Here is a 26,298-nt window from a genome sequence, read left to right as displayed (position 1 = left end):
GAACCAGATGAACCGATGCAGTTAGAAGTACCTTAGTTAGAATGAAATATAACATCTGACAACAATGGAGTCCTGACACATAACACATTAATTTGTAAGGAAATGATTGTACACCCCATCGGGGGGGGGTACAACATACTATGTTGCATTGTCATAGTATCTTGTACACCCCTTGATGGTGTAATCAGGAATTTGGTAGTTTGATGGATCAACATTAGGAGGAGAAAGGAGAAGATACAAAGAATTATAAAACAGATAAACAAAGATGATTTTTTTTTTATCATTGAAGGAGCTTAAATGTAGAAATCAGAAATGTAGAAATAGAGGTTGTCAGGATTAGATTTTCACTTTACGACAAATGGTTGAGAAATCATGGGAATATAACCAAGATCCGTATTTAAGTTTTGTAGATCTTGAAAAGGCATATATATAACAAGGTGCCAGGAGAAAAGCTATTCAAAATTCTAAGGTTATATGTTGTCGATGGGGCATTATATCGAGCAATACTTAGTCTTTATTTGAGTTGTAAGTCAGCAGTTAGAATTGAAGTACAGCAAGATGGTTGAAGGTTAAATCTGGTGTCAGACAATGTCTGACACCAGACTATGGATCACATTATGAAGGAAAGTGGTATTAAACCTGATATCAAAATTGGAAATGTTAATCTGAGCTCTACTTTATATGGATAATGTTATACTTCTAAATAAATCTGCTACAAAAGTCTGCAAGATTTCCTGACTAAATTGAATAACTGTTGTAACAGATATGGTATGAAGGTCAGCAATAACAAGATAAAGACAATGAGAATATCAACTATATTGTGAATGGAGAACCTATAGAACAAGTAAAACCTAATAGAACATTTCAGCTACTTAGGCATGATTTTTAGGGAAAATAGTAAATTAAATATGGAAATAGACAACAGAATCAATAAAGCTGGTATTATAGGAAGTCAATAAATTTATATGGAATAAGAGAGAAATTAGTCAAAACACTAAATTAGCTATATACAAGACAATGTTCACACCAATTTTAACTTATAGATCTCAGAGCTGGGCTAGAAACAAAACACTTGACCAAAGACTAGAAACCGCAGATATGTATTACAGCATAATACAATGCTAACATTGTATTATATTACATACAATGTATGTAATCTGTTATATTGTAATTATATTAATATCATATTAAAAATGAAGATATCAGGAAAGAACTTGACATTGTTAGCATCCAGGAATGTGTTAGCAGAGCTAATCTCAGGTGGTATGGTCACTTAAACAGAATGGGAGAGGAAAGATTAGCAAAACAATTGTTCTCTAGAAGGTTGGCAGGAAAACAACCCAGAGGAAGACCAAGATATAGGTGGATTGATAGAGTAAAAAGTGCCCCAGAAGACAGAAATATAAGATCTGATAATGTTGGGGTCTTGACAGGTAAGAGATTCATTTGGAGGAAAATTATAGATAGGAAGTTAGTAATGATGTAATTTTTTCATGTAGTACTATCATATCCTGTACACCCCTTGAGAGTACATATCAGGAATTTGATGATAAATGTAGAAATCAGATACATAGGAAGAGGAGTGTTCCTGATAAATGGTAATTAGGCTTAGCAATATGAAAGCTAATTGAGTTCTGTGTGCAAAATTATTGAATAATAAACAAATATCTTGTTTTCAGCAACCAAAAAAAGATAACTATATACCTAGACAAGCCTAGATAGTAAAATCAGAAACCAGACCAAAAAATTAGAAAAAGATTTCAAAGTAGTATTGTGCAAACAAAAACACACCAAGAGCAGATAGACTCAGACAGTGTTTTTTTTTTTTTTTTTTTTTTTGTTGTTGTTGTTGTTTTGTCAACGGTAGGTGCCAGTACTGATTCTGTGCTAAAATGAAAAACTGAAATTTAAAAGGTTATAAAGGTTATAAAAACTAGTACTTCATAGAGTGATGATGTTTTTGGCATAAGAGCAGCAAATTAAATATATAATAAACAGTTTATGTATTAGTTTATTATACAAGTATATAAAAAAATAAGTAAAATGTGATAATTTTAATAACACTTTTCTATAGCAAATATCTTGAAAGTGTTACTAGCAAAAATGTAATTAAATAACAGCTTATTTGCATACTAAGTAAATGTATAAAAATTACTGAATATTACAAACTTCTGGATGTACTACATCCATATGTAACACATTACTGTCAATAAAGGTGCTAGTCTACCATGCCATTGCATACCGTCCCAAAAACTAGGTCACATTCCACTGGTTTCAAAATTAAAAAAAAATTAAGCCTAAATGTAGAAATAAAGAATCTCAACTGGATTTCAATTACCTAAAGAAAATAATTCAACAAATTATCATTATTATTATGATGATAATAATATTATCATGAGGGCTCTGAATACTTTCATTACTCAGGCCATCCATACCACAAGACTTATCATACCATCCCTTAAACCTGTTTTCACCATCTACTCATTCAGCACCCTATCAGACAATGCATTCCAATGCACCCTCTTACTCATTACTTTCACCACTTCAGGGGATGGCTCCTTTTTCTTGGTTCTTCTTTTTGTTCTGCTATATAAAAAATCTACCCAGTTTCAGTCCTGTAAATACTGCTCAGTTTAAACACCACAATTATGTCACACCTTCATCTTCTATTCGACAAACTTTGCAGTTTGTTTGCATGTCCTCAGTCAATCCTCATGGCCAGTGTACACCCTGGTTTCATTTTTGTTATCTACCTCTGTAGCATTTCCAAGGTTACTTCATCCCTTTCTTAAAATCCCAGCAACCATATGTGAGCACAATAATCCAGATCTTTCGGGGGACGCCTAACCCCTAGAAAGTGCATCCCCAGGTGGCAGATCGGGGAATGCCTCCCAGAAATGGGTGGTAGCAGGAAAATGAAACACATCCTGCAGACCAACAGGTATGCAGCAGAGGAATGGCAAGCCGGCTGCATTAATTGCCTAAAATCTTTAAAGATGAATCGGCCAGCAAGGAGAAGCAGAAATAATGCTACCGCATACGGGAGAGCTGATGTGCCTAACTCAAGCCCACATACACTAGGCGAGAAGACAGCAATGTGGAACGCAAATTATATATATATAATATTTCAACCATCAACATCAGAATGTTGTACAAACCCAGCAAATTAAAACTGATAGAGAGAGAACTTGAACTGTTCAAATGGGAAATAGTGGGAGTTGCAGAGACCCACTGGACAGGCAAGAGAAAAATCGACAAAAAAAAAACACAAGCATATTTTACTCAGGAAAGAAAGATAACCATTACAGAGAAGGTGCAGCAATAATAATTAAAAAATGGCTCCTAAACTCAATAGTTGATGTAAGACCAACTTCTTCTAGAATAATCTTAGTAAGATTGAATGCAAAAGAAAAAGGAATATATATAAAAATAATAGAAGTTTATGCCCCAGACCAATCACATGAAGAGAAGGAATATAGCCAATTTCTTGAACAACTGCAAAAATAAATCAGGCGAACAAGTACAAGAGATATCCTGATTATTATGGGAGATTTTATTGCAAAGATCGGTCAGTACTCTGAAGATAAAGTAGAAGTAATGGGAAAATTTGGTCATGGAGAGATGAATGAGAGAGGAGAGGACTTGATTAATTTTTGCAAAATAAATCAACTGTTAATCACAAATATCTTATTCTACCACAGGCCACAACACAAATACACCTGGACATCACCAAACAATGAAATCAAAAACTGTATAGACTATATAATCGTTAATAAGAAATAGAAACATTCCAAAATGTCAAAACATTAAAAAAGATTGACAACGGATACAGACCATGAACTATCATCAGCAAAACTAAAAACCAGTTTAAAAAGAAAGAGAATAAACCACCAAAAACAAAAGAAGATAGCTACCTCAAAACTCAATGATAGCTTGACAAGATCTAACTATCAGAGAACAATAAAAGAAAAATTAAATAATCTGGCTTTAGATACAGTCTCAGAGTCTTGGGAAAAAGGTAAAGAAATTATTAAAGAAACAGCAACAAAACACCTAGGCTATTCAGACAAAAGTAAATAAAGATTGGCTTATACCAGAGATTTTGGACTTATGGAAGAAAAAAAGAATATCCAAAATTAATCTCTCAAAAGAAGATAATGAAGAAAATAGAATATTATACAAAATTTTGAAAAAAGAAATAGACAAAAAATGCAGATTAGCAAAAATCGCATATTTTGAAGAAAAAGCAGGAATATGTGAAGAAGCATACAAAAAACATGACTCCAAGACCATTTATGAAATAGTTAAAGAGATAACTAGAACATACTCACCCAACCCAGTTTCAATATTGCAAAAAGATAGAACACAACGAGCAGCCGTTCACGGCTGCTTGTTGTGTTCTATCTTTTTGCAATAAAAGAAATATAGACTAATCATTTTAAAGAAATGTTTGCAGCTGAAGAAAATATTGATCAAGACACCTTCAAACCAGAAGAAACTTCTGACACAAAAGACATACTAAATGAAGAAATACATAGAGCAATCAAATAAATGAAAAATAATAAAACACTAGGCATAGACGACATTCAAAAAGAATTTCTAGAAAAAGGGGGAGAAAGCATAATAAATTACCTAAGGGAACTGTTCAACAAAATACTAAACAAAGGAAATTTACCAGCAGAATGGAGAACAGGCCAGGTCATACCCATCCACAAAAAAAGGAGATCAGATCCTGCACTAACTAGACCTATCACTCTTCTAAGCCATTGCTATAAAATATTCATCAGGATTCTTCAAAACAGAGTTAAACATTCCTATGAAGAACAAATGGAAGAAGAGCAAATGGGATTTAGAAATAGTAGAAGCACAATAGATGCAATTTTCACACTAAACAGATTAGCAGATCTTATTAGAGACAAAAATAAAAAACTCTACTGCTGTTTTATCGACTTCAAAAGCTTTTGACTGAATAAACAGAAGCAAACTCATTAAAATTCTAGAAAACAGAGGGTTCGACAAATACCTATTAAATTGTATCAAGAGTTACTACTCAGAAACACAAGTGAATTACGAAAACATAGAAACAGATCAAATAGCAATTAAAAAAGGAGTTATGCAAGGCTGTCAATTGTCACCATATTTATTCAACCTGTATCTAAAAGTAGTAGACAAAGGACTACAGATGTGTGAAGGCATAACTGTAAATAGAAGAAATATAACACATTTAAAGTATGTTGACGACACAGTTATCACCACAGACAGCCAAGAAAAATTAGAAAATATATTGACAAGCTGCAAACAAATAACAAATATGATATGAAAATCAATTTTAGTAAAATAAAACTAATGGTAATATGAAGAAAAAGGGAAGCAATCCAAATGAAAATAGGAAACATTAATACAAACAAGTAAAGCAGCTCAATTACCTAGGATCAATGAAAATCTAGACTATTTTAAAACCATAAAACACAGAATCAATAATGGATGGATAACAATGGGCAGACTAACTACAAAAAATATGGAACAATAAAAGATTAGGGGTGCTTAAGAGTCAAAGCTTTATAACTGAGAGGAGACCTCCACATAGGCTTTAAAGGAATGCAGAGAACTGACCAGGACTTCTGACCTAATGTCCAATCGTCACCTTCTCGTGGTGCACCCTGTTGGGTATCAACCTGGATACTGAATGAACAAGGATGGGCTGGCAATTTGAGATTTAGCTGGCCAATTTGTATTCTTATTGGCTTAAACCAATATAGAAAATGATGGTAGAACATGACAAAATTTCATTCCGCCAGGGGCGTTGCCTGGTTAAACAACCCCCCCCCCGTTGTTTTCACCAGGGAACCCGCGAACAGCGAAAAGTCAGCTACTGGAACAAATCTGAAAGCACATCCCTACTCAACATCGCCAAGGTAAAGATTGGTACTATCAATATAAGAAGCCTGAATGGCAAAGACATGAAGCTAGCTGAGAAATTAGATAAGTACCAGATCAACATAATAGGGTTGACTGAAACAAAAAAGACAAAAACTGGTGAGATCTTTCTGAACAATAAATACAAAATGTATTTATTCATATAAAAACATTCAGGAAATGACAATCAAGGAAAAGAAAAAGTAGCCATAGTATTCAACACAAAATACGAGGCTAATCTTCTTGAATGGCAGGCAGTCTCAAGTAGAGCGATGTGGGCAAATATCAGAATGGGTAATTGGATAATGAGACTTATTTGTGCCTATGGTCCCACAGAAGGTTCTACTAAGGTAGAAGTGGAGGAATTTTTTGATGCTTTAGAAAAAGCAACTGACACAATGAAAAAGGAAAAGTTGGTCCTTGTTGGGGATCTAAATAGCAGAGTAGGAAATGATTGTCAGACATACAAAAATATTTTGGAAAAATTTGGAGAAAAGAGCAAAGCCAATAATAATGGCAAATACCTCTTGGATTTCTGCTCAGGACATGGACTAGTTATTACTAACACCATGTTCCAACATAAAAATGTGCACAAATTCAGATGGAGAGAAGAGGCAAGGAATAAGAAAAGTCTCATTGACTATGTTATTGTTGATAGTGATGTTTTCTCCCTGGTGCAGGACACCAGAGTGTACAGGGGATTTGAAATTGAAAGCGATCACTATTTAGTCTTGAGCAAGATAAAATTGAATTTCATTTTGAAAAGAAAAATACGTAAGAAAGTTTTAAAGTGAATAAAAGTTCAGCAGCTCTCAGATGTGAACTGTAGACTAAAATACATAATGATTATTGAAGAAAAAATGAAAAAGTTTGAGAACAGGAATCGAGCCATGGAGATTCAGTGGCAAGCCTTGAAGAAAACCCTGATTGATTCAGCCACCAGAGTGGCATGTGGTGAGGTTGTCTGCAAGGATAGAAAAATCAGAACTCCATGGTAGACACAGGAAGTTAAAGAAGCAGTGAAGGAAAAGAAGAAACTATATCAAAAGTTCCTGGCAAATAAGTCAGCTTGTGCTCTTAGAGAATACAGAGACAAATGTAAGAAAGTGAAACACTATGCAAAACTAGCTAAACAAAAGTCATTGGAGGACTTTAGCAAGAACAGAGAAAATAAATATCAAGAAGGTGGTAAGATATTCTGGACGTTGTTGAAGAAGCTTGGAGGAAAGAGTACTGTAAAAGGAGTTAGAGATGATAAAGGTTACATGAAAACAGGAGAAAAAGATATCCTTGAAGTATGGAGTAATTACTTCAAAAAATTGCTAAATGAAACAAGCAGTGATAGCACAGTGGTAAAAAAACACTCAATAGGCATACAGTCAGGAATACATATCCATACTTGAAGTAGAAAAAGCCATCAAAGGCTTGAAATGTGGAAAGGAAGCAGGAGTAAATGATATTCGACCAGAAATGCTGAAATATGGTGGTATAAAAGTCTTACAGTTGCTGCACTGCAGCATTCAGAAAGCCTGGACAGAGGGACGAATTTCCAATGATTGGAGTAGAGCTCTAATAGTACCCATATATAAAAAAGGGAAATAAAACAATGTGAGAATTACAGAGGTATTTTCCTACTGAGTGTTCCTGGCAAGATCTATGCAAGAATATTTGAGATACGGTTGAGAAGAATTGTGGAAGAAAAGCTTGGCGAAGAACAAGCTGGATTCAGGCCAAATAGAGGCTGTCAGGATCAGATCTTCACTTCACGACAAATAGTTGAGAAAGCATAGGAATATAACAAAGATCTGTATTTAAGTTTTGTCGATCTGGAAAAGGCATATGACAAGGTACCAAGAGAGAAGCCATTCAATATGCTACAGTTACATGGTGTCAATGGGGCATTATATCAAGCAATACTTGGTCTGTATTTGAATTGTAAGTCGGCAGTTAGAATTGAAGTACAGGAAGATGGTTTAATGTTAAATCTGGTGTGAGACAAGGATGTACATTATCCTCTCTGTTATTCATTATCTATATGGATCACATTATGAAGGAAAGTGGTATTAAACATGATATCAGAATTGGAGATGTTAATGTGAGCTCTTTGCTTTATACAGACGATGTTATACTTCTAAATAAATCTACTACAAGTTTGCAAGAGTCCCTGACTAAATTGAATAACTGTTGTAATAGATATGGTATGAAGGTCAGCAATAAAAAGACAAAGACAATGAAAAAGTAGGATTGTTGAAAATGTTAACTGCATTGTGAATGGCGTACCTGTGGAACAAGTAAAACATTTCAGCTACTTAGGCACGATTTTTACTGAAGATGGTAAATTAAATATGGAAATAGACAACAGAATCAATAAAGCTGGTATGGTAGGAAGTCAATTGAATAAATTCATATGGAATAAGAGAGAAATTAGTCGGAACACTAAATTAGTATACAAGACAGTGTTCAAACCAGTTTTAACTTATGGATCTGAGAGCTGGGTCAGAAGTAAAACACTTGACCAAAGACTAGAGACTGCAGATATGAGAGTCCTGAGAAAGATTAGAGGCGTGAACAGATGGTATCAAAGGCAATATCATATTAAAAACAAGGATATTAGGAAAGAACGTGACATTGTCGGCATCCAGGAATGTATTAGCAGAGCTAATCTCAGGTGGTATGGTCACTTAAACAGAATGGGCGAGGAAAGATTATCAAAATAAGTGTTCTCTACCAGGTTGGCAGGAAAACGACCCAGAGGAAGACCAAGATATAGATGGATTGATACGGTACAATGTGCCTTAGACGATAGAAATATAAGATCTGATAATGATATTATTGGAGTCTTGACAAGTAACAGACTGATTTGGAGGAAAATTGCAGATAGGAAGTTAGTAATGATGTAAATTTTTCATGTAATTTTACAGGATAGGATAACTGCATTCACAACGCAGTTATCGTATCCTGTACACCCCTTTGAGGATACATGTCAGGAATTTGATGATGATAAAAGATTAAGCAAACTGAAATTAAAGATATATAAAACAATGATAATTCCCACAGTACTCTAGGGCTCAGAATGCTGGATCTTAAGAAAAAAAGAAACCGATAAACTCAATGCTTTTGAAATGAAATGCCTAACAAAAATCAATAGAACAACCTAGACAGAAAGAAAAACAAATGAAAAAGTCAGAGAACTTAACTTTAAAGAAACAATAATTACAGCACTAAAAAAAAGTCAACTAAACTGGTTTGGACATGTTTCAAGAAAACTATCAAGCATATTATTAAATGGTAGAATTGAAGGACAGCCCAACAGAGGAAGACCAAGAAAAAAATGGATTGACAATATTTAAGAAAGCACCCACTTAAAGTCCATAATAGAATTTAAATTAAGGGGATATTAAATTCTACATTATTTCAAAGCCAAATAAGAAAATCAAAGATAGGAATCAAAGAATTTCAATAAAGCTTAAATAAAGAGCCTATTGGCTCTTTATTTAATTAATTTATGGGTGCACCTTTTTTTTTTGACAACTCATATAGCAAAGTACAAAGTTCTCTTCGCTATAAACTCAGTATTACCTGGTCTACCTACTCACTGATGGGACCTCAATAAAGGTCGAAACCAGATTGGGTGGTGACCTTCCACCATAATGTATAACATCAAACATCTCCTAGGAGATGTGTTTTACATTATGGATAATACTAAGAATAGTGATCAGAACTTTACCCACCTTTGCAACAAGTTGCCCTAGTGTTGAACTATGTGCATTAGCTTACGCTACAGTCTGCCAAAACTTTTTTAGTTTTGCTATATTCAGTTGAAACTCTTTGATTCCTATCTTTGAGTTTCTTATTTGGCTTTGAAATAATATGAGATTTGAAATCCCCCTTAATTTAAATAATGTTATATCGCCGAAATGAAACCTATTGGCTCTTTATTTAAGTAAGTCCATTAGAACTTCATAAAAAGACAACAGACAGAAAGAAATGGCAAAAATTCGATTGAGGAACACAAGCCATGAGAAGAAGAAGAAGAATCCAGATGTGGTCTGATCAGAGTTTTATACATTGTAATTGCCACCCTTTTATCTCTAGTGGTCAATGTCCTTAGTACTGCTGCAATCCACTGGATCCTCACCACCTTCATCACAACCTGCCCCTAAACTTCCATAGGAAGTTGCATACAAAGTTCATGCAACCTCCAACAGATGAATCCAAAGTTTCAAGACCTTATATTTAGATGCCTTAAACTGACATTCCCATTCAATGACGAGCTACTATTGGCACTATTACCACTAACCATTCAAAGCTTCACATCTGCAAACAACTGAATATCTCCCTACATTCTAGTCACAACATCACTGATACCGATTAAAAAGGAATTGTCCCAGTACTAAGTTCTGTGGAACCTCCCCCCCACCCACACACACACACACTTGTGACTGTCCATCTCCTTGATATTTTCCTCTCTAATATCTGTCAGAGAGTCAACTCCCAATCTAATTCACTAACTGGATATCTAACTCAATGTGATGCAACTTAAATATCAACTTACCATGCCTTTGCAAAATCTAATAAAATTGCATTATATGACTTTCCTTCATCAACTGTTCTTGTTAATTTACCATAAAAGGCAAACAGATGACTGAACATGTGAATTTCTTTAACAAATCCATGCTGATCTTCACATATGCATATGACAAATATCAAAAGCTGTTTTGAACGCCTCATAAATGTCCATTTAGAACATGAAAGAATAATTTGAAGGTAGAAAAATAATCGAAATATTTGAGAGATACAACTAAAGATGCTAAATATATTAGATCAGTTCAGCAAAAAATAAATCAGAATATAAAACTTTAAACAAAATAATAAAGAGAACATGAGAGAGGTCAAAGAAACTTAACATAATAATAAGGAGAAGGAAATAGAAAAAAAAAAGTTTTTTTTTTTTCAGATATGGAAACAAGTGCTCAAACACTACAATCATAAATCTGTGAATGAGACATTATATCAAATAATGCCTCATTATTTGATATAATGTCAAAAACAAATGCAAAGGCTCTTCAATATAAAAGAAATTAATGCAAAAATGAATCATTCAAGGAACTTTTCAATCAAAAGTAAGGACAATAAAATGTTATTTGAAACTGAAGAAGTTAAGAAAAAGTTGGCAGAAAAATTTTAAATATTTTTGGAGATGAGAGACATAATACCTAGAGAACTCTAAAGCAATCTCCAATACTAAAAGATTTTCTAAGATCCATAGAACATATGAAGACAGGAAAGGCACCAAGCCAGGATGACATTTACACAGAAATGCTAAGAAAGCCTTGAAGAAAGTGGAACTGAATATCTAGGAAAAGTATTTAACTGCATATGTGAAAGCATTCTAGATTAATTGAATTCAATCTTTAAAAACATCCTGAAAAAGGATAGGCAGTTTAATGCAAAGATTATAGATTAATAAGCCTAACAAACTGAGTAACAAAATTACTATTATAAATTACACTGGAAAGAATAAAATCAAAAACAGCAAACGAAACAAAGACATCCAAAGTGGATTTATGAAAAATAAGAGAAACAAGACAGAGCATATTCAATATCAAAATACTAGAAAGAAACTTGGAAATACGGAAAGATGTTTATCTTTGTTTTATAAATTATAATAAATTTCATAATTAATACAAACCTTAATAAAGAATACTGACAGGAATGATATAAGGCTGGTATCTTATATATGGAACCAAACTGCAAACATAAAAAACACAATGAACTATCAGAACCTTCCAAAAAAAAAAAAAAAAGGATTGGTGTATTTTCGCTTCTGTTCAATCTCTACATTGAAAAAAATCTTTCAAAGTACAGAACTAGAGAGTTTATGAAACAAAGGAGGAAGGAATAGAAATAATCTTTGCTATGTATATGATACAGAATTGAATGCTGAGAGGGTGAGAGAGAGAGACATGCAAAAATTAATAATATCAGGAGTAAACATGAAGTACTGCAGGTTTACTAAAATGCTCAAATATACACTAGATATATCAAGGTATGAAAATTTCACAAGTGGCCATACTGAATAATTCAGAAGGTATGGTCAGAAAGTTGAGTTTTGGATGACTGGAGTAGTAATACTTGTGTAGAGGCTTAAATGCTGTGAGGACATTATGTTGGAGGTTTAATGGATTTTTTACAACACTTAAAAAGAATTAAAATAGAATTTAATACTTCCTATATTTCGTCCTAGTCACTAGGACATCTACGGGGATTACAAAAACAATTAATGTAACATGCACACAAAAACTTACAATACTAAACCCAACCATGTGGGTGACACTAAAGTCCTATCTAGGTGGAGTGCCCTCTAAGGGCGGTAGTAGGTGGCCTGGAATGTAAGGTGGGACCTCTGGTGATGAGTGTTTCCCAAATCTTCGGAAGCTTAATGCAACCGTAATTGTTAAGATTTGGTTGGTTTCAGAGAGCTGCTGCTGCTGCTTCTAAGAAAAGTCTCTCTTTCTTGAATTTGCTGTGGTGGAGCATGGTGGTTTTCTTCCATGATACTCTGAGGATGGTGTCCAAAACATGGTCACCCAAGCCTGAATGGCCATAGTTGTGTTTAACAATGTACGACTTGTGTTCCTCCAGGCGGATGGATGCTGATCTACCTGTCTGTCCAAAGTACGCAAGCTTACAGGAACAGGGTACTTTGTAAACTCCAGGCAGAGAGAGAGAGGAGGCAGCTGCTCTTTCGTAGAACAGATAAGCATAGCAAGTTTGCAGTAGGGCTTATATGCTGTGTATAGGTTATACTTTTTTAGTATCTTGGCTATTTTTTCCGAAGTGCCTCGGATGTAGGGTATGGTGATGGCATTTTTAAAATCTTGTTGACGAGAGGGATGGGGAATGGGGGAGGAATTGATTATTTTTTTGATACTGTGTTCGCTGTAGACATTGGAGAGGAAAGTTCTGTGTATGTGGTTAAGCTCAGTAGTGAGGGCGGTTCCACTGGAACAAAGATTGTGGGCTCTCTTGGTAAGGGTTTTAATGATGCCATATTGTTGTGAGGGGTGGTGGTGGGAGAGTTTGTGAATGTATCTGCCTGTGTGTGTGTGTGGGTTTTCTGTATACAGTGAAGGCAAGTGTATCATTAGGCAGGCGCGTGACTAAGGTGTCTAGGAAGGGTAAACAATTGTTCTTTTCCTTTTCCATAGTATACTGAATTCTTGGATGTAGGCTATTGAGATGACCGAGGAAGGAGTCTAATGTGTCTGGGCCATGAGGCCAAATAGAGAACACATCATCTACATATCTTAGCCAGATAGAAGGTTTGAGTGGGGCTGAGTCTATGGCTTGTTTTTCGAAATCTTCCATATAGAAATTGGCAAGGGGGGGTGAGAGGGGAGAACCCATGGCGGTTCCCTCTTTCTGCTTGTAGATTTTGTTATTCCAAGAGAAATACCTAGAGTTGATGGCAAAGGAAAAGAGATCTAAGATGTCAGAGAAAAAAGAAAAAAGTATCGTCATCACCAGAGCGGATAAGGGTAATGCCACAGTTGTTCTTAATACCAGCGAATACAATCGTAAAATGAACACTATCCTCTGCGATCGCGCTACCTACATCCCGCTAGAACATGACCCCACAAAAACACAAGTTAAGAAATTAAAAATCTTACTTAAAAAAGTAACCTCCTGGCCCCCTGACGTCACGAAAAAACTTAAACCTTTCCGCTCCCGTCCCCGCCGAATATACAGTTTACCAAAAATCCACAAACCCAATTCCCCACTCAGACCTATAGTAGATGCCACCAATGCACCTTGTTACAGGCTGTCTAAACAGCTGGCCAACTCTCTGTCCCCCCTCACCGGAAATTCAGCTTCCTATATAAAAAACTCGACCCACTTTAAGGCCCTCACAGAAAATTTAACCTTGAATAATACAGACATATTAGTAAGCTTTGATATCTCCTCTTTGTTTACAAATATTCCCTTAACTGAAACTTTATCTCTCTTAGAAAACGTTTTCCCTTCTGACATCTTAGATCTCTTTTCCTTTGCCATCCATCCGCCTGGATGAACACAAGTCGTACATCGTTAAACACAACTATGGCCATTCAGGCTTGGCTGACCATGTTTTGGACACCACCCACAGAGTATCATGGAAGAAAACCACCATGCTCCACCACAGCAAATTCAAGAAAGAAAGACTTTTCTTAGAAGCAGCAGCAGCTCTCAGAAACCAACCAAATCTTAACAAATACGGTTGCATTAAGCTTCCGAAGATTTGGGAAACACTCATCACCAGAGGTCCCACCTTACATTCCAGGCCACCTACTACCCGCCCTTAGAGGGCGCTCCACCTAGATAGGACTTTAGTGTCACCCACGTGGTTGGGCTTAGTATTGTAAGTTTTTGTGTGCATGTTACATTAATTGTTTTTGTAATCCCCATAGATGTCCTAGTGACTAGGACGAAATATAGGAAGTATTAAATTCTATTTTAATTCTTTTTGAGTGTTGTAAAAAATCCATTAAAACTCCAACATAATGGAGTAGTAATAGCTATTTCCGTCACACAAGTATCCTTGGATGACGGAAGTATCTTTTATAAATTTTATTCATGAAGGATACCTGAAAAGAAGCTAAAAAAAATTGTGGAAAAGATTATTGAAGAAAACAATAAGTGCAAGCCAAATTGGAGTGGTCAGGATCAGATTTTCACTTTAACACAGAGTTGAGAAATCATGGGAATAAATCTATGATCTGTATACTTAATTTTTTTTTTTTTTCAGATAAGGAAAAAGTATATGTCAAGTGCTCAAACACCATCATCATCATCATCAAATTCCTGCCATGTACCCTCAAGGGGTGTACAGGATATGACAGTACTACATGAAAAATTACATCATTACTAACTTCCTATCTACAATTTTCCTCCAAATCAGTCTGTTACTTGTCAAAACTCCAACATTATCAGATCTTATATTTCTATCGTCTAAGGCACTTTGTACCATATCAATATACCTATATCTTGGTCTTCCTCTGGGTCATTTTCCTGCCAACCTGGCAGAGAACACTTGTTTTGCTAATCTTTCCTCTCCCATTCTATTTAAGTGACCATACCATCTGAGATTAGCTCTGCTAACGCATTCCTGGATGCTGACAATGTCAAGTTCTTTCCTAATATCCTCATTTTTAATATGATATTGCCATTGATGCCATCTGTTCACGCCTCTAATCTTTCTCAGGACTCTTATATCTGCGGTCTCTAGTCTTTGGTCAAGTGTTTTCCTTCTGACCCAGCTCTCAGATCCATAAGTTAAAATTGGTTTGAACACTGTCTTGTATACAGCTAATTTAGTGTTCCGACTAATTTCTTTCTTATTCCATATGAATTTATTCAATTGACTTCCCGCCATACCAGCTTTGCTGATTCTGTTGTCTATTTCTATATTTAGTTTACCATCTTCAGTAAAAATTGTGCCTAAGTAGCTGAAATGTTTTACTTGTTCCACAGGTTCTCCATTCACATCACAGTTGACATTTTCAATGATTCTGCCTATTTTCATTGTCTTTGTCTTTTTATTGCTGACCTTCATACTATATCTATTACAACAGCTATTCAATTTAGTCAGAGAATCTTGCAGACTTGTAGCGGATTTATTGCTTGCTCAAATACTACAATTATAAATGTGTGAATGAGAACATTATATCAAGCAATCGTTAATTACAAGTAAAGGAGATACAGGAATTTATGATGGAGGTTTAATGGATTTTTTACAACACTCAAAAAGAATTAAATTACAATTTAATACTCCTATATTTCGTCCTAGTCTCTAGGACATCTACAGGGATTACAAAAACAATTAATGTAACATGCACACAAAAACTTACAATACTAAGCCCAACCACATGGGTGACACTAAAGTCCTATCTAGGTGGAGCGCCCTCTAAGGGCGGTAGTAGGTGGCCTGGAATGTAAGGTGGGACCTCTGGTGATGAGTGTTTCCCAAATCTTCGGAAGCTTAATGCAACCGTATTTGTTAAGATTTGGTTGGTTTCTGAGAGCTGCTGCTGCTGCTTCTAAGAAAAGTCTCTCTTTCTTGAATTTGCTGTGGTGGAGCATGGTGGTTTTCTTCCATGATAATCTGTGGGTGGTGTCCAACACATGGTCAGCCAAGCTTGAATGGCCATAGTTGTGTTTAACGATGTACGATTTGTGTTCTTCCAAGCGGATGGATGCTGATCTGCCTGTCTGTCCAAAGTACGCAAGCTGACAGGAACAGGGTACTTTGTAAACTCCAGGCAGAGAGAGAGGGGGGAGCTGATCTTTCGTAGAACGGATAAGGGTAGCAAGTTTGCAGTAGGGCTTATATGCTGTGTGTAGGTTATACTTTTTTAGTATCTTGGCTATTTTTTCCGAAGTGCCTCGGAACCTTAGTCACGCACCTGCCCAATGATACACTTGCCTTCGCTGTATACAGAAAACCCACACACACAGGCAGATACATTCACAAACTCTCCCACCACCACCCCTCACAACAATATGGCATCATTAAAACCTTTACCAAGAGAGCCCACAATCTTTGTTCCAGTGGAACTGCCCTCACTACTGAGCTTAACCACATACACAGAACTTTCCTCTCCAATGGCTACAGTGAACACAGTATCAAAAAAAATAATCAATTCCTCCCCCATTCCCCGTCCCTCACGTCAACAAGAATTTAAAAATGCCATCACCATACCCTACATCCGAGGCACTTCGGAAAAAATAGCCAAGATACTAAAAAAGTATAACCTACACACTTTGTTCCAGTGGAAACGCCCTCACTACTGAGCTTAACCACATACACAGAACTTTCCTCTCCAATGGCTACAGTGAACACAGTATCAAAAAAATAATCAATTCCTCCCCCATTCCCCGTCCCTCACGTCAACAAGAATTTAAAAATGCCATCACCATACCCTACATCCGAAGCACTTCGGAAAAAATAGCCAAGATACTAAAAAAGTATAACCTACAAACAGCATATAAGCCCTACCGCAAACTTGCTACCCTTATCCGTTCTACGAAAGATCAGCTCCCCCCCTCTCTCTCTCTCTGCCTGGAGTTTACAAAGTACCCTGTTCCTGTAAGCTTGCGTACTTTGGACAGACAGGCAGATCAGCATCCATCCGCCTGGAAGAACACAAATCGTACATCGTTAAACACAACTATGGCCATTCAGGCTTGGCTGACCATGTGTTGGACATCACCCACAGAGTATCGTGGAAGAAAACCACCATGCTCCACCACAGCAAATTCAAGAAAGAGAGACTTTTCTTAGAAGCAGCAGCAGCTCTCAGAAACCAACCAAATCTTAACAAATACGGTTGCATTAAGCTTCCGAAGATTTGGGAAACACTCATCACCAGACGTCCCACCTTCCATTCCAGGCCACCTACTACCGCCCTTAGAGGGCGCTCCACCTAGATAGGACTTTAGTGTCACCCACATGGTTGGGCTTAGTATTGTAAGTTTTTGTGTGCATGTTACATTAATTGTTTTTGTAATCCCCGTAGATGTCCTAGTGACTAGGACGAAATATAGGAGTATTAAATTCTAATTTAATTCTTTTTGAGTGTTGTAAAAAATCCATTAAACCTCCAACATAATGTCCTCACAACACTTAAGCCTCTACACAAGAATTCTAATCATCCATGGAGAAGATTTAGCACGTAAATCCAAGCAATATGGTAAGTCAAAACTACGACTATCTAGACAACTAAATAGGCTGGCCTTTTTAAAAAGATGTCGGGATACAAGAGTGATACCGAAATGCGTTAAAACGAAGACCAATTTCCATTCCAAAAAAGCACTCCGTATATATAAACGTGCCAGCCTAGCATTACTACGCGAGCAAATCGCCTCTACTCGTGCCGACCTCGCAGTGACGAACGCCACCATTGGCTCCCTACATACAGAGCTCTCCACCATTCTTAACCCTGAACTTTGGTCGATTCTCTCTGACATTTTGGAAACTTCCGCACAGAGAGAATTTCAAAAAATAAAAAACAAACATGTTAAGAAATACAGCAACCTGGTTAAAGACAAACCACAACCACAAATTCAACCGCTCCAGACAGTAATTAACCTCTCTTCCAAAAGACTCAACGAGGATGCCGTCAGCGCCCTTGGCCTCGGCCGTAATTTTGCCGTCGCCCCGTAAGAAGTGCCGGTGCTCGATGTAATGGTTAACGTCGAACGGGGGATCGGTTGCTTACCGTCGGAGGTAGCCAACAACATCAGACTCGACGTAGCCAACATCCTCGCTCACTCTTCGCCTCCAAAAAGTAACTTATCTTATGCCCAACGCGTGGCTCTCCAGAAACTACGCAAAGAAAAAAGTATCGTCATCACCAGAGCGGATAAGGGTAATGCCACAGTTGTTCTTAATACCAGTGAATACAATTGTAAAATGAACACTATCCTCCGCGATCGCGCTACCTACATCCCGCTAGAATACAACCCCACAAAAATACAAGTTAAGAAATTAAAAATCTTACTTAAAAAAGTAACCTCCTGGCCCCCTGACGTCACGAAAAAACTTAAACCTTTCCGCTCCCGTCCCCCCCCCGAATATATACGGTTTACCAAAAATCCACAAACCCAATTCCCCACTCAGACCTATAGTAGATGCCACCAATGCACCTTGTTACAAACTGTCTAAACAGCTGGCCAACTCTCTGTCCCCCCTCACCGGAAATTCAGCTTCCTATATAAAAAACTCGACCCACTTTAAAGCCCTCACAGAAAATTTAACCTTGAACAATACAGACATATTGGTAAGCTTTGATATCTCCTCTTTGTTTACCAATATTCCCTTAACTGACACTTTATCTCTCTTAGAAAACGTTTTCCCCTCTGACATCTTAGATCTCTTTTCCTTTGCCATCAACTGTGGGTATTTCTCTTGGAATAACAAAATCTACAAGCAGATAGAAGGAACCGCCATGGGTTCCCCCCTCTCACCCCCCCTTGCCAATTTCTATATGGAAGATTTCGAAAAACGAGCCATAGACTCAGCCCCACTCAAACCTTCTATCTGGCTAAGATATGTAGATGATGTGTTCTCCATTTGGCCTCATGGCCCAGAGACGTTAGACTCCTTCCTCGGTCATCTCAATAGCCTACATCCAAAGAATCCAGTTTACTATGGAAAAGGAAAAGAACAATTGTTTACCCTTCCTAGACACCTTAGTCACACGACTGCCCAATGATACACTTGCCTTCACTGTATACAGAAAACCCACACACACACAGGCAGATATATTCACAAACTCTCCCACCACCACCCCTCACAACAATATGGCATCATTAAAACCCTTACCAAGAGAGCCCACAATCTTTTTTCCAGTGGAACCACCCTCACTACTGAGCTTAACCACACACACAGAACTTTCCTCTCCAATGGCTACAGTGAACACAGTATCAAAAAAATAATCAATTCCTCCCCCATTCCCCGTCCCTCACGTCAACAAGAATTTAAAAATGCCATCACCATACCCTACATCCGAGGCACTTTGGAAAAATTAGCCAAGATACTAAAAAAGTATAACCTACACACAGCATATAAGCCCTACCGCAAACTTGCTACCCTTATCCGTTCTACGAAAGATCAGCTCCCCCCTCTCTCTCTCTCTGCCTGGAGTTTACAAAGTACCCTGTTCCTGTAAGCTTGCGTACTTTGGACAGACAGGTAGATCAGCATCCATCTGCCTAGAAGAACACAAGTCATACATCGTTAAACACAACTATGGCCATTCAGGCTTGGCTGACCATGTGTTGGACACCACCCACAGAGTATCATGGAAGAAAACCACCATGCTCCACCACAGCAAATTCAAGAAAGAGAGACTTTTCTTAGAAGCAGCAGCAACAGCTCTCAGAAACCAACCAAATCTTAACAAATACGGTTGCATTAAGCTTCCAAAGATTTGGGAAACACTCATCACCAGAGGTCTCACCATTCCAGGCCACCTACTACTGCCCTTAGAGGGTGCTCCACCTAGATAGGACTTTAGTGTCACCCATGTGGTTGGGCTTAGTATTGTAAGTTTTTGTGTGCATGTTACATTAATTGTTTTTGTAATCCCGTAGATGTCCTAGTGACTAGGACGAAATATAGGAGTATTAAATTCTAATTTAATTCTTTTTGAGTGTTGTAAAAAATCCATTAAACCTCCAACATAATGTCCTCACAGCACTTAAGCCTCTACACAAGAGATACAGGAAGATGGTTTTGGCGTAAAAATCAGTTGTAAGAAAAGGATATCTACTATCTCCACTGCTATTCATTATCTGTGTGAATCATTATGAAGGAAAATGGCGTTAAATCTACATCAGCATGGGAGATAACCTCGAACTCTTTAATATACAGATGACGTTATACTTATAAATAAATCTAGTACATGCAGGATTCCTTAACTGAACAAATAACTGCTGTAACAAATTTAGTATGAAATTAAGCAATGAAAAGATAAAGACCACAATATTTTCATGGAACATTGAAAACTTCAGTTGTATCCTGAATGGAAAACTTAGAGAACAAGTTTTATAAAGAACAATCTTTAGTGAAGATGGGAAATTAAATAAAGAAATAGACAACCGAATAAACAAAGCTGGTATAGCAAGGAGTCAAATGAATACATTTATATTTACATAGAGTAAGAGAGAAATTAGTCAAAACACTAAACAAGCTATCTGAGAGCTGGATTAGCAGTAGGAAAAAAAAACAGTTGATCAATGACTGGAGACCACAGAAGTGAGAGATCCAAAAAAATTATGGAAATGAACACATAGCATCAATAATAGAATCATATTTTTCTCAGAGCTCTCATATCTGTGACCTCCAGTGATTGATCAAGTATTTGTTTCTGACACAGCTCTCAGATCTATAAGTTAAAATGAGTTTGAACACTATCCATGAAAACTTCTTTTTCCTGTGACTGCTTTTTTAACTATCTAAATCTACCATGGAAGTCTGATTTTTCTATCCTTGCAGACAATGCTATGACACTGCTTCTCTGAGGTTTGATTCTTCATTTCAAACTATTTCATTTTTTTTTTTAATAAAATTTATATATCACAGTCTACAGTTCATCTTTGAAAGCTATTTAAGTATGATTCTTATTAAAACTTTCTTACATACTTTTCTTTTTAATGTGATATTCAATTTCATCATCATCAAATTTCTGATATGTACCCTCAGAGGGTGTACAGGATAATTATGATAGTACTACACGAAAAAGTTACGTCATTACTAACTTCCATCAACAATTTTCCTCCAAATTAATCTGTTATCTGTCAAGATTCCGATATATCAGTTCTTATATTTCTTATATTACATTTTAACTTTTAAGGCACTTTTTTACTGCATCAATCGATCTACATCTTGGTCTCTCTCTGGGTCTTTTCCCTGCCAACCTGGCAACAAACACTTGTTTTGCTAATCTTTCCTCTCCTATTCTGTTTAAGTGACCATACCACCTGAGATTAACTCTACTAACACATTCCGAATGCTAAGAATGACAAAGTCTTTCCTAATATCCTCATTTTTAGTGTGATACTGCTATTCATGCCATACCTCCGTGGCTCAGTCAGTATAGATGAAGCCCTTTGGTCAGAAAGACCTGGGTTCGATTCCTGTCCATGACGTGAGGAACCTTTATCTGGTCTCTGGGCAAATTAGCTGGTCTCAGACAGAGGTAGAGGATTTTTTCACCCAGAAACTCAGGTTTTTCATCCCTTAGAGCAGGCAAACCAGCCCTGCGAACACACAAATGGACTTACATAAGATACATATACCTAATCCCTCATTAGAAGGGCTCAACCCACCCCACAAAGAGACGGAGGGAGAAAGAGGAGAAAACCCCCATACAAATAAATTGATACCATCTATTCACTCCACTAATCTTTCTCAGAACATTCATATCAGAAGTCTCCAGTCTTTGATCAAGTGTTTTATTTCTAACCCAGCACTCAGATCCATAAGTTAAAATTGATTTGAACATTGTCTTGTATACAGCTAACCTTTCTAACTAATTTTTTTCTTATTCCATTTGAATTTATTCAGCTGACATCCTACCATATCAGCTTTACTAATTCTGTTGTCCATTTCCATATTTAATTTACCATCTTCACTAAAAACTGTGCCTAAAGAGCTGAAATGTTAATCACCTAAATGGTAATTACTTCTTATTTCAAATCTACTTAGATACTCTTGTGCCTTTGAACCAATATGAGGAGATCACTATCTACAATAACAGTCAATCAGAATTATTTCTTGTGTCTTCTCTCCATAAGAATTTAGATACATCTTTATTTTGAAACATGGTATTAATAATTAACTCATGTTCTGAACAGAAATCAAGTGGTACATAGTCACTATGATTATTAGCCATGATCTTATCTCCTATCTTTCCCATAACATTTTCTATCCTGCTGTTCAGATCTCTAACAAGGACCAGATTATTCATTTTCTATGTCAACTGTCTTCTCTAATGAATTGAAAAATTCTCAAGTTGTGTGCCACAGAGCTGACTATATTTTTATGGTATCGATGTAGTGTAGTATATATTAGTACCTTGGTAATGATTGGTCATTCATTACTAATCTATCCCTAATAATTGTCATCTTTATTTTAACGAATTATTAAAACATATTTGCTATATAATTATTTGAATATTTATATTATGAACAAAAAAATGGCCTGCTTTGCATACTTACCATAATATCCGATCCAGGATACATCTCTAATAAATTTCTTAGACTACGTTCTTTTTCATTGAAAATCTCATATTCATCCATCAAATGCCTTTGTTGACTAGTAGATGATGGTAATTCAAGTTTTTTCTCCTTTATATTTTGACCTTGATCCTCCTCCTCACTATCACTTATAATTTTTTGCCTAATACGTTTGATTCCTTTTTTAAGTACAGAATCATGGTTTGCTGCTGATGTACTACATGTAGTAGCTTGTGATCTAACATGAGTAAAAGTAAATGAATTACACAAAATTCATCAGGAAATTCCATACCTAAATTTACATACACACACACAAAGTGCAAGATTGTACATTAACCTTGCAATACCTTATATTGCATTTGCATTACACCTTGCAAAACCTTATACCGCAAACAATGTCATTATAAATGGATTTTTTATTTTATCATCCAAAAAAATTTAATGACAAAATTTTGTATGAAATTTTATTTCAATTTTTTAAGGTTTTTAATATAACATTAATAAAGTTACTCAACTGCAGAACATTTTTTCTGACTTTTATGAATATTTGTAAATTTATTTTGAATTCTATAAATTAAAGATGCCAAATTATATTCTTGGTTTCATCCTTTATCCAAGAGTGTGCATAAAGTTTGGATGTGAAGTAACTTCATGACTGAGCTACTTGTATATAGAGGCTAATGACTTCATATCAATTGCCTTAATATCCCATAATGCAAAGCACACATCCTTATGGACATGTATAATGCTATGCATTATGGGAAGGGCCACTACCCAGACCAGTTTCAACCTTTATGGAGGTCCTGTTTGCTTACACTTGGATAAAGGATTAAACCAAGAATATAATTTCTTGGCATCTTTAATTTATAGTATAACCAAGTGAAAAAACTTCAACAGCTATTTTGAAATGAATGTTTATTGCTAACTCACTAAATCCATGAAATATTGTTAACTGAATATTTAGCAATATTTCATGAATTAAGTTAAATGTTTCACCAACATAAATGCTTTCTTAATATTCAATTTATTTATTTAAAAGGCAAAATGTGAAAGGGGTGCCAAGGTGTGAATGACATGCATTGGCAAATTAGCCCAATAAGTATGGGATGAATGATAATTATGAGGGACCAACTATGGGAGCAAAGATTAAGAGAAAAAGACAGAGGTAGAAAGAAAGTGAATTTATTCAGCTATTGAGAGATAATTATGTGAAATAGCATGTGATGAAAGGTACTAACTGGAGTTTGAGAGTACCAGATCTGATGAAAGATCTCGTACTCTCAAAAGATCTCAAAAAGATCTGGTAGTCAGAATTGGCCATAACTAAGGTAAACAACTACAGTCAGTCCTTGACTTATGATGGGGTTACATTCTGATAATCCCATCCTAAGTCAAAAAAAGGTTGTAAGTGGGAAATCATTATATGAATCATAAGGATATGCTAACAATTAACATGCCTGAATACTAAAACATGTAGGTCTGTTTCTGTTATATTGTTTATTTCCTCCTTGTTTATAGCGAAATAATACAGTTTACAAATTATAACATAAAATTACTGTAAATGGTACTGTAGTGTAATAAATAATGAAACATGTACAGTACAATGGTACATTCACCAGCAAAATAATCAGCTGGAAACACATGGAGCAAGTGTAATTCTTAAAGCTTAAGCTTAATTGGATGATTCATGAAAGAGACATGAGAGGCTAATGCATTGACAACAAATTCTTCAGAAATTGCAACAAAGCATTCTGATGATAGTACCATATGCATAACTTTTGGAAAGTTTATGCTCATCTTCAAGGAAGTGAGGTAACAGCAGGAGTGGGGTCTTATAAAAATACGTACAGGGTGATTATAATTAAAGTTCACATTTCGAAAGGCTGTAACGGTAACTACTCAGCAGAATGATTCAATATTTAACATGATTATGTGTGCAGCAATGGAATTTTGTTTTGTGCAAAAAACAATGTTAGTTCTAAAAGTTGCCACTAGAACCACTAGAACAGTGCTGAAATAGCATAGTGGGTAATTCAAAACGTTACAAAATGTAGTGTACACACGGTGTACGTGTGATTACACAACATGTTCAATATGCTGTCCTCCATTGTTGGTAACGTGCTGAAATCACATGCTCAACCACAGAACATAGTTTCACTCGAAATGTTGTGGATATGACACGTAAGCTGAAATCACATGCTCAACCACAGAACATAGAGCTTCACTTGAAATGTTGTGGATATGACACGTAATGCTGGTCTTAGGTTCACTAAGTTGGCTATGTGTTCATAACAGACAACGTCTTTGAGATGTCCCTTCACTCCAAAGTCACAGGGGTTCAGATCAGGCAAACGAGCTGGCCACATGTGAAAATGGTGGTTGATGATTCTGTCCTTGATAAAATGTGTCTGAAGCGACCACTTGACAGGGGTGGTGATGGAAGGAGGGGCGCATCCTGCATAAAAACTGTTGAATCCAAGCACTGTTGGAATCACCTGATTGGCTAAGAGAGATGCATATCGTTGACCATTAACAGTGCAGGTAATAAGACCAGCAGGCCTGAACTCCTCGAAAAAGAAAGATCTGATAATGAATTCTACTGTAAAATCACACCAAACGGTGACCTTCAGGGAATGAAGGTCACCGTTTGGTGTTACCTTCAATTGTCTGTTGGTGTGGTGTGACCTACAATTGTCTGTTGCACGACATGTGGGTTTGAAGTTGCCCAATTTCTGCAGCTGTGTGTATTCACAGCACCATCCAGATTGAAGTGAACTTCATCAGTCCAGAAAATATTCTGTGGTCATTGTCTAGTTCAGTCCAAGCAAGAATCTGCAGAATAAATGTTTCTTGTGCACCCCAGTCATTCTTCAGAACATGAGGAATCTTACAAGGATAACAGTGCAAAATTTGCCTTGTGACTTTGTGAACCATGCTTATGGGTCTAAGGACCATGCAATATGACGTGTACTGTTGCTTCCTATGACATTTGCCATCCTTTCTTCCTCTAACGCTGTGGCTACTTCCTCCACTGTCTGCCGTTTGATGGGCTTCTGTCCTCTGCCAGGTCTGACATTTAAGGAACCTGTCTCTTCAAATTTCCCAATCATTTTGCACAAATCATTTGCAATCATTGGACCCATTTTTAATCCCTTTATTGTTTTGAACTTTCACAATGCTATCAAGACACATATTTGGGTCATTTTCCTAAAACAACTTCACGAGAAGTGCACGATCCTTCGGCAATGGCAACATTGTGCTTTGACATGTCTGCTCACAGGCAATGAACTGATGCCTTCTACAACATAAATCATTACAGACATTTATTATTTGCATGAATGTTGTAATAGGTTTCACGGTATAATAAGAACACAGATGGTTAAGAAATAACTATTTATTAACTTAAAGCTAATATTTTGCTGGTATTATATCCAGCATCTTCAGAGCACACCGGATTGTGGTTGTCTTACATTTGTAACAAACTGTGTTGTGTGCTCTGAAGATGCTGGATATAATACCAGCAAAATATTATCTTTAAGTTAATAAATAGTTATTTTCTTAACCATCTGTGTTCTTATTATACCGTGAAACCTATTACAA

General features: G+C 36.3%; 1 protein-coding gene across 1 annotated transcript in view; it reads right to left on the bottom strand.

The window, feature by feature from the left end:
* The window catches only part of LOC150099398 (SWI/SNF-related matrix-associated actin-dependent regulator of chromatin subfamily A containing DEAD/H box 1B-like), a 406,425-nt gene that overhangs the window by 298,194 nt on the left and 81,933 nt on the right, over positions 1-26,298 (bottom strand). Inside the window, exon 4 of the mRNA XM_090404492.1 lies at positions 22,681-22,936. Within this exon, the coding sequence (XP_090260618.1) occupies positions 22,681-22,936 (256 nt within the window). The remainder of the gene's footprint in view (positions 1-22,680; positions 22,937-26,298) is intronic.

This window comes from Typopeltis vanoorti, chromosome 14 (assembly GCF_054136105.1).
Source record: "Typopeltis vanoorti isolate ZY-2024b chromosome 14, IOZ_Tvanoo_1.0, whole genome shotgun sequence".
Taxonomy (NCBI): Eukaryota; Metazoa; Arthropoda; class Arachnida; order Uropygi; family Thelyphonidae; genus Typopeltis; species Typopeltis vanoorti.
Note: the sequence above shows the minus strand (reverse complement) of the source record. Positions and strands in the feature narration are given on the sequence as shown.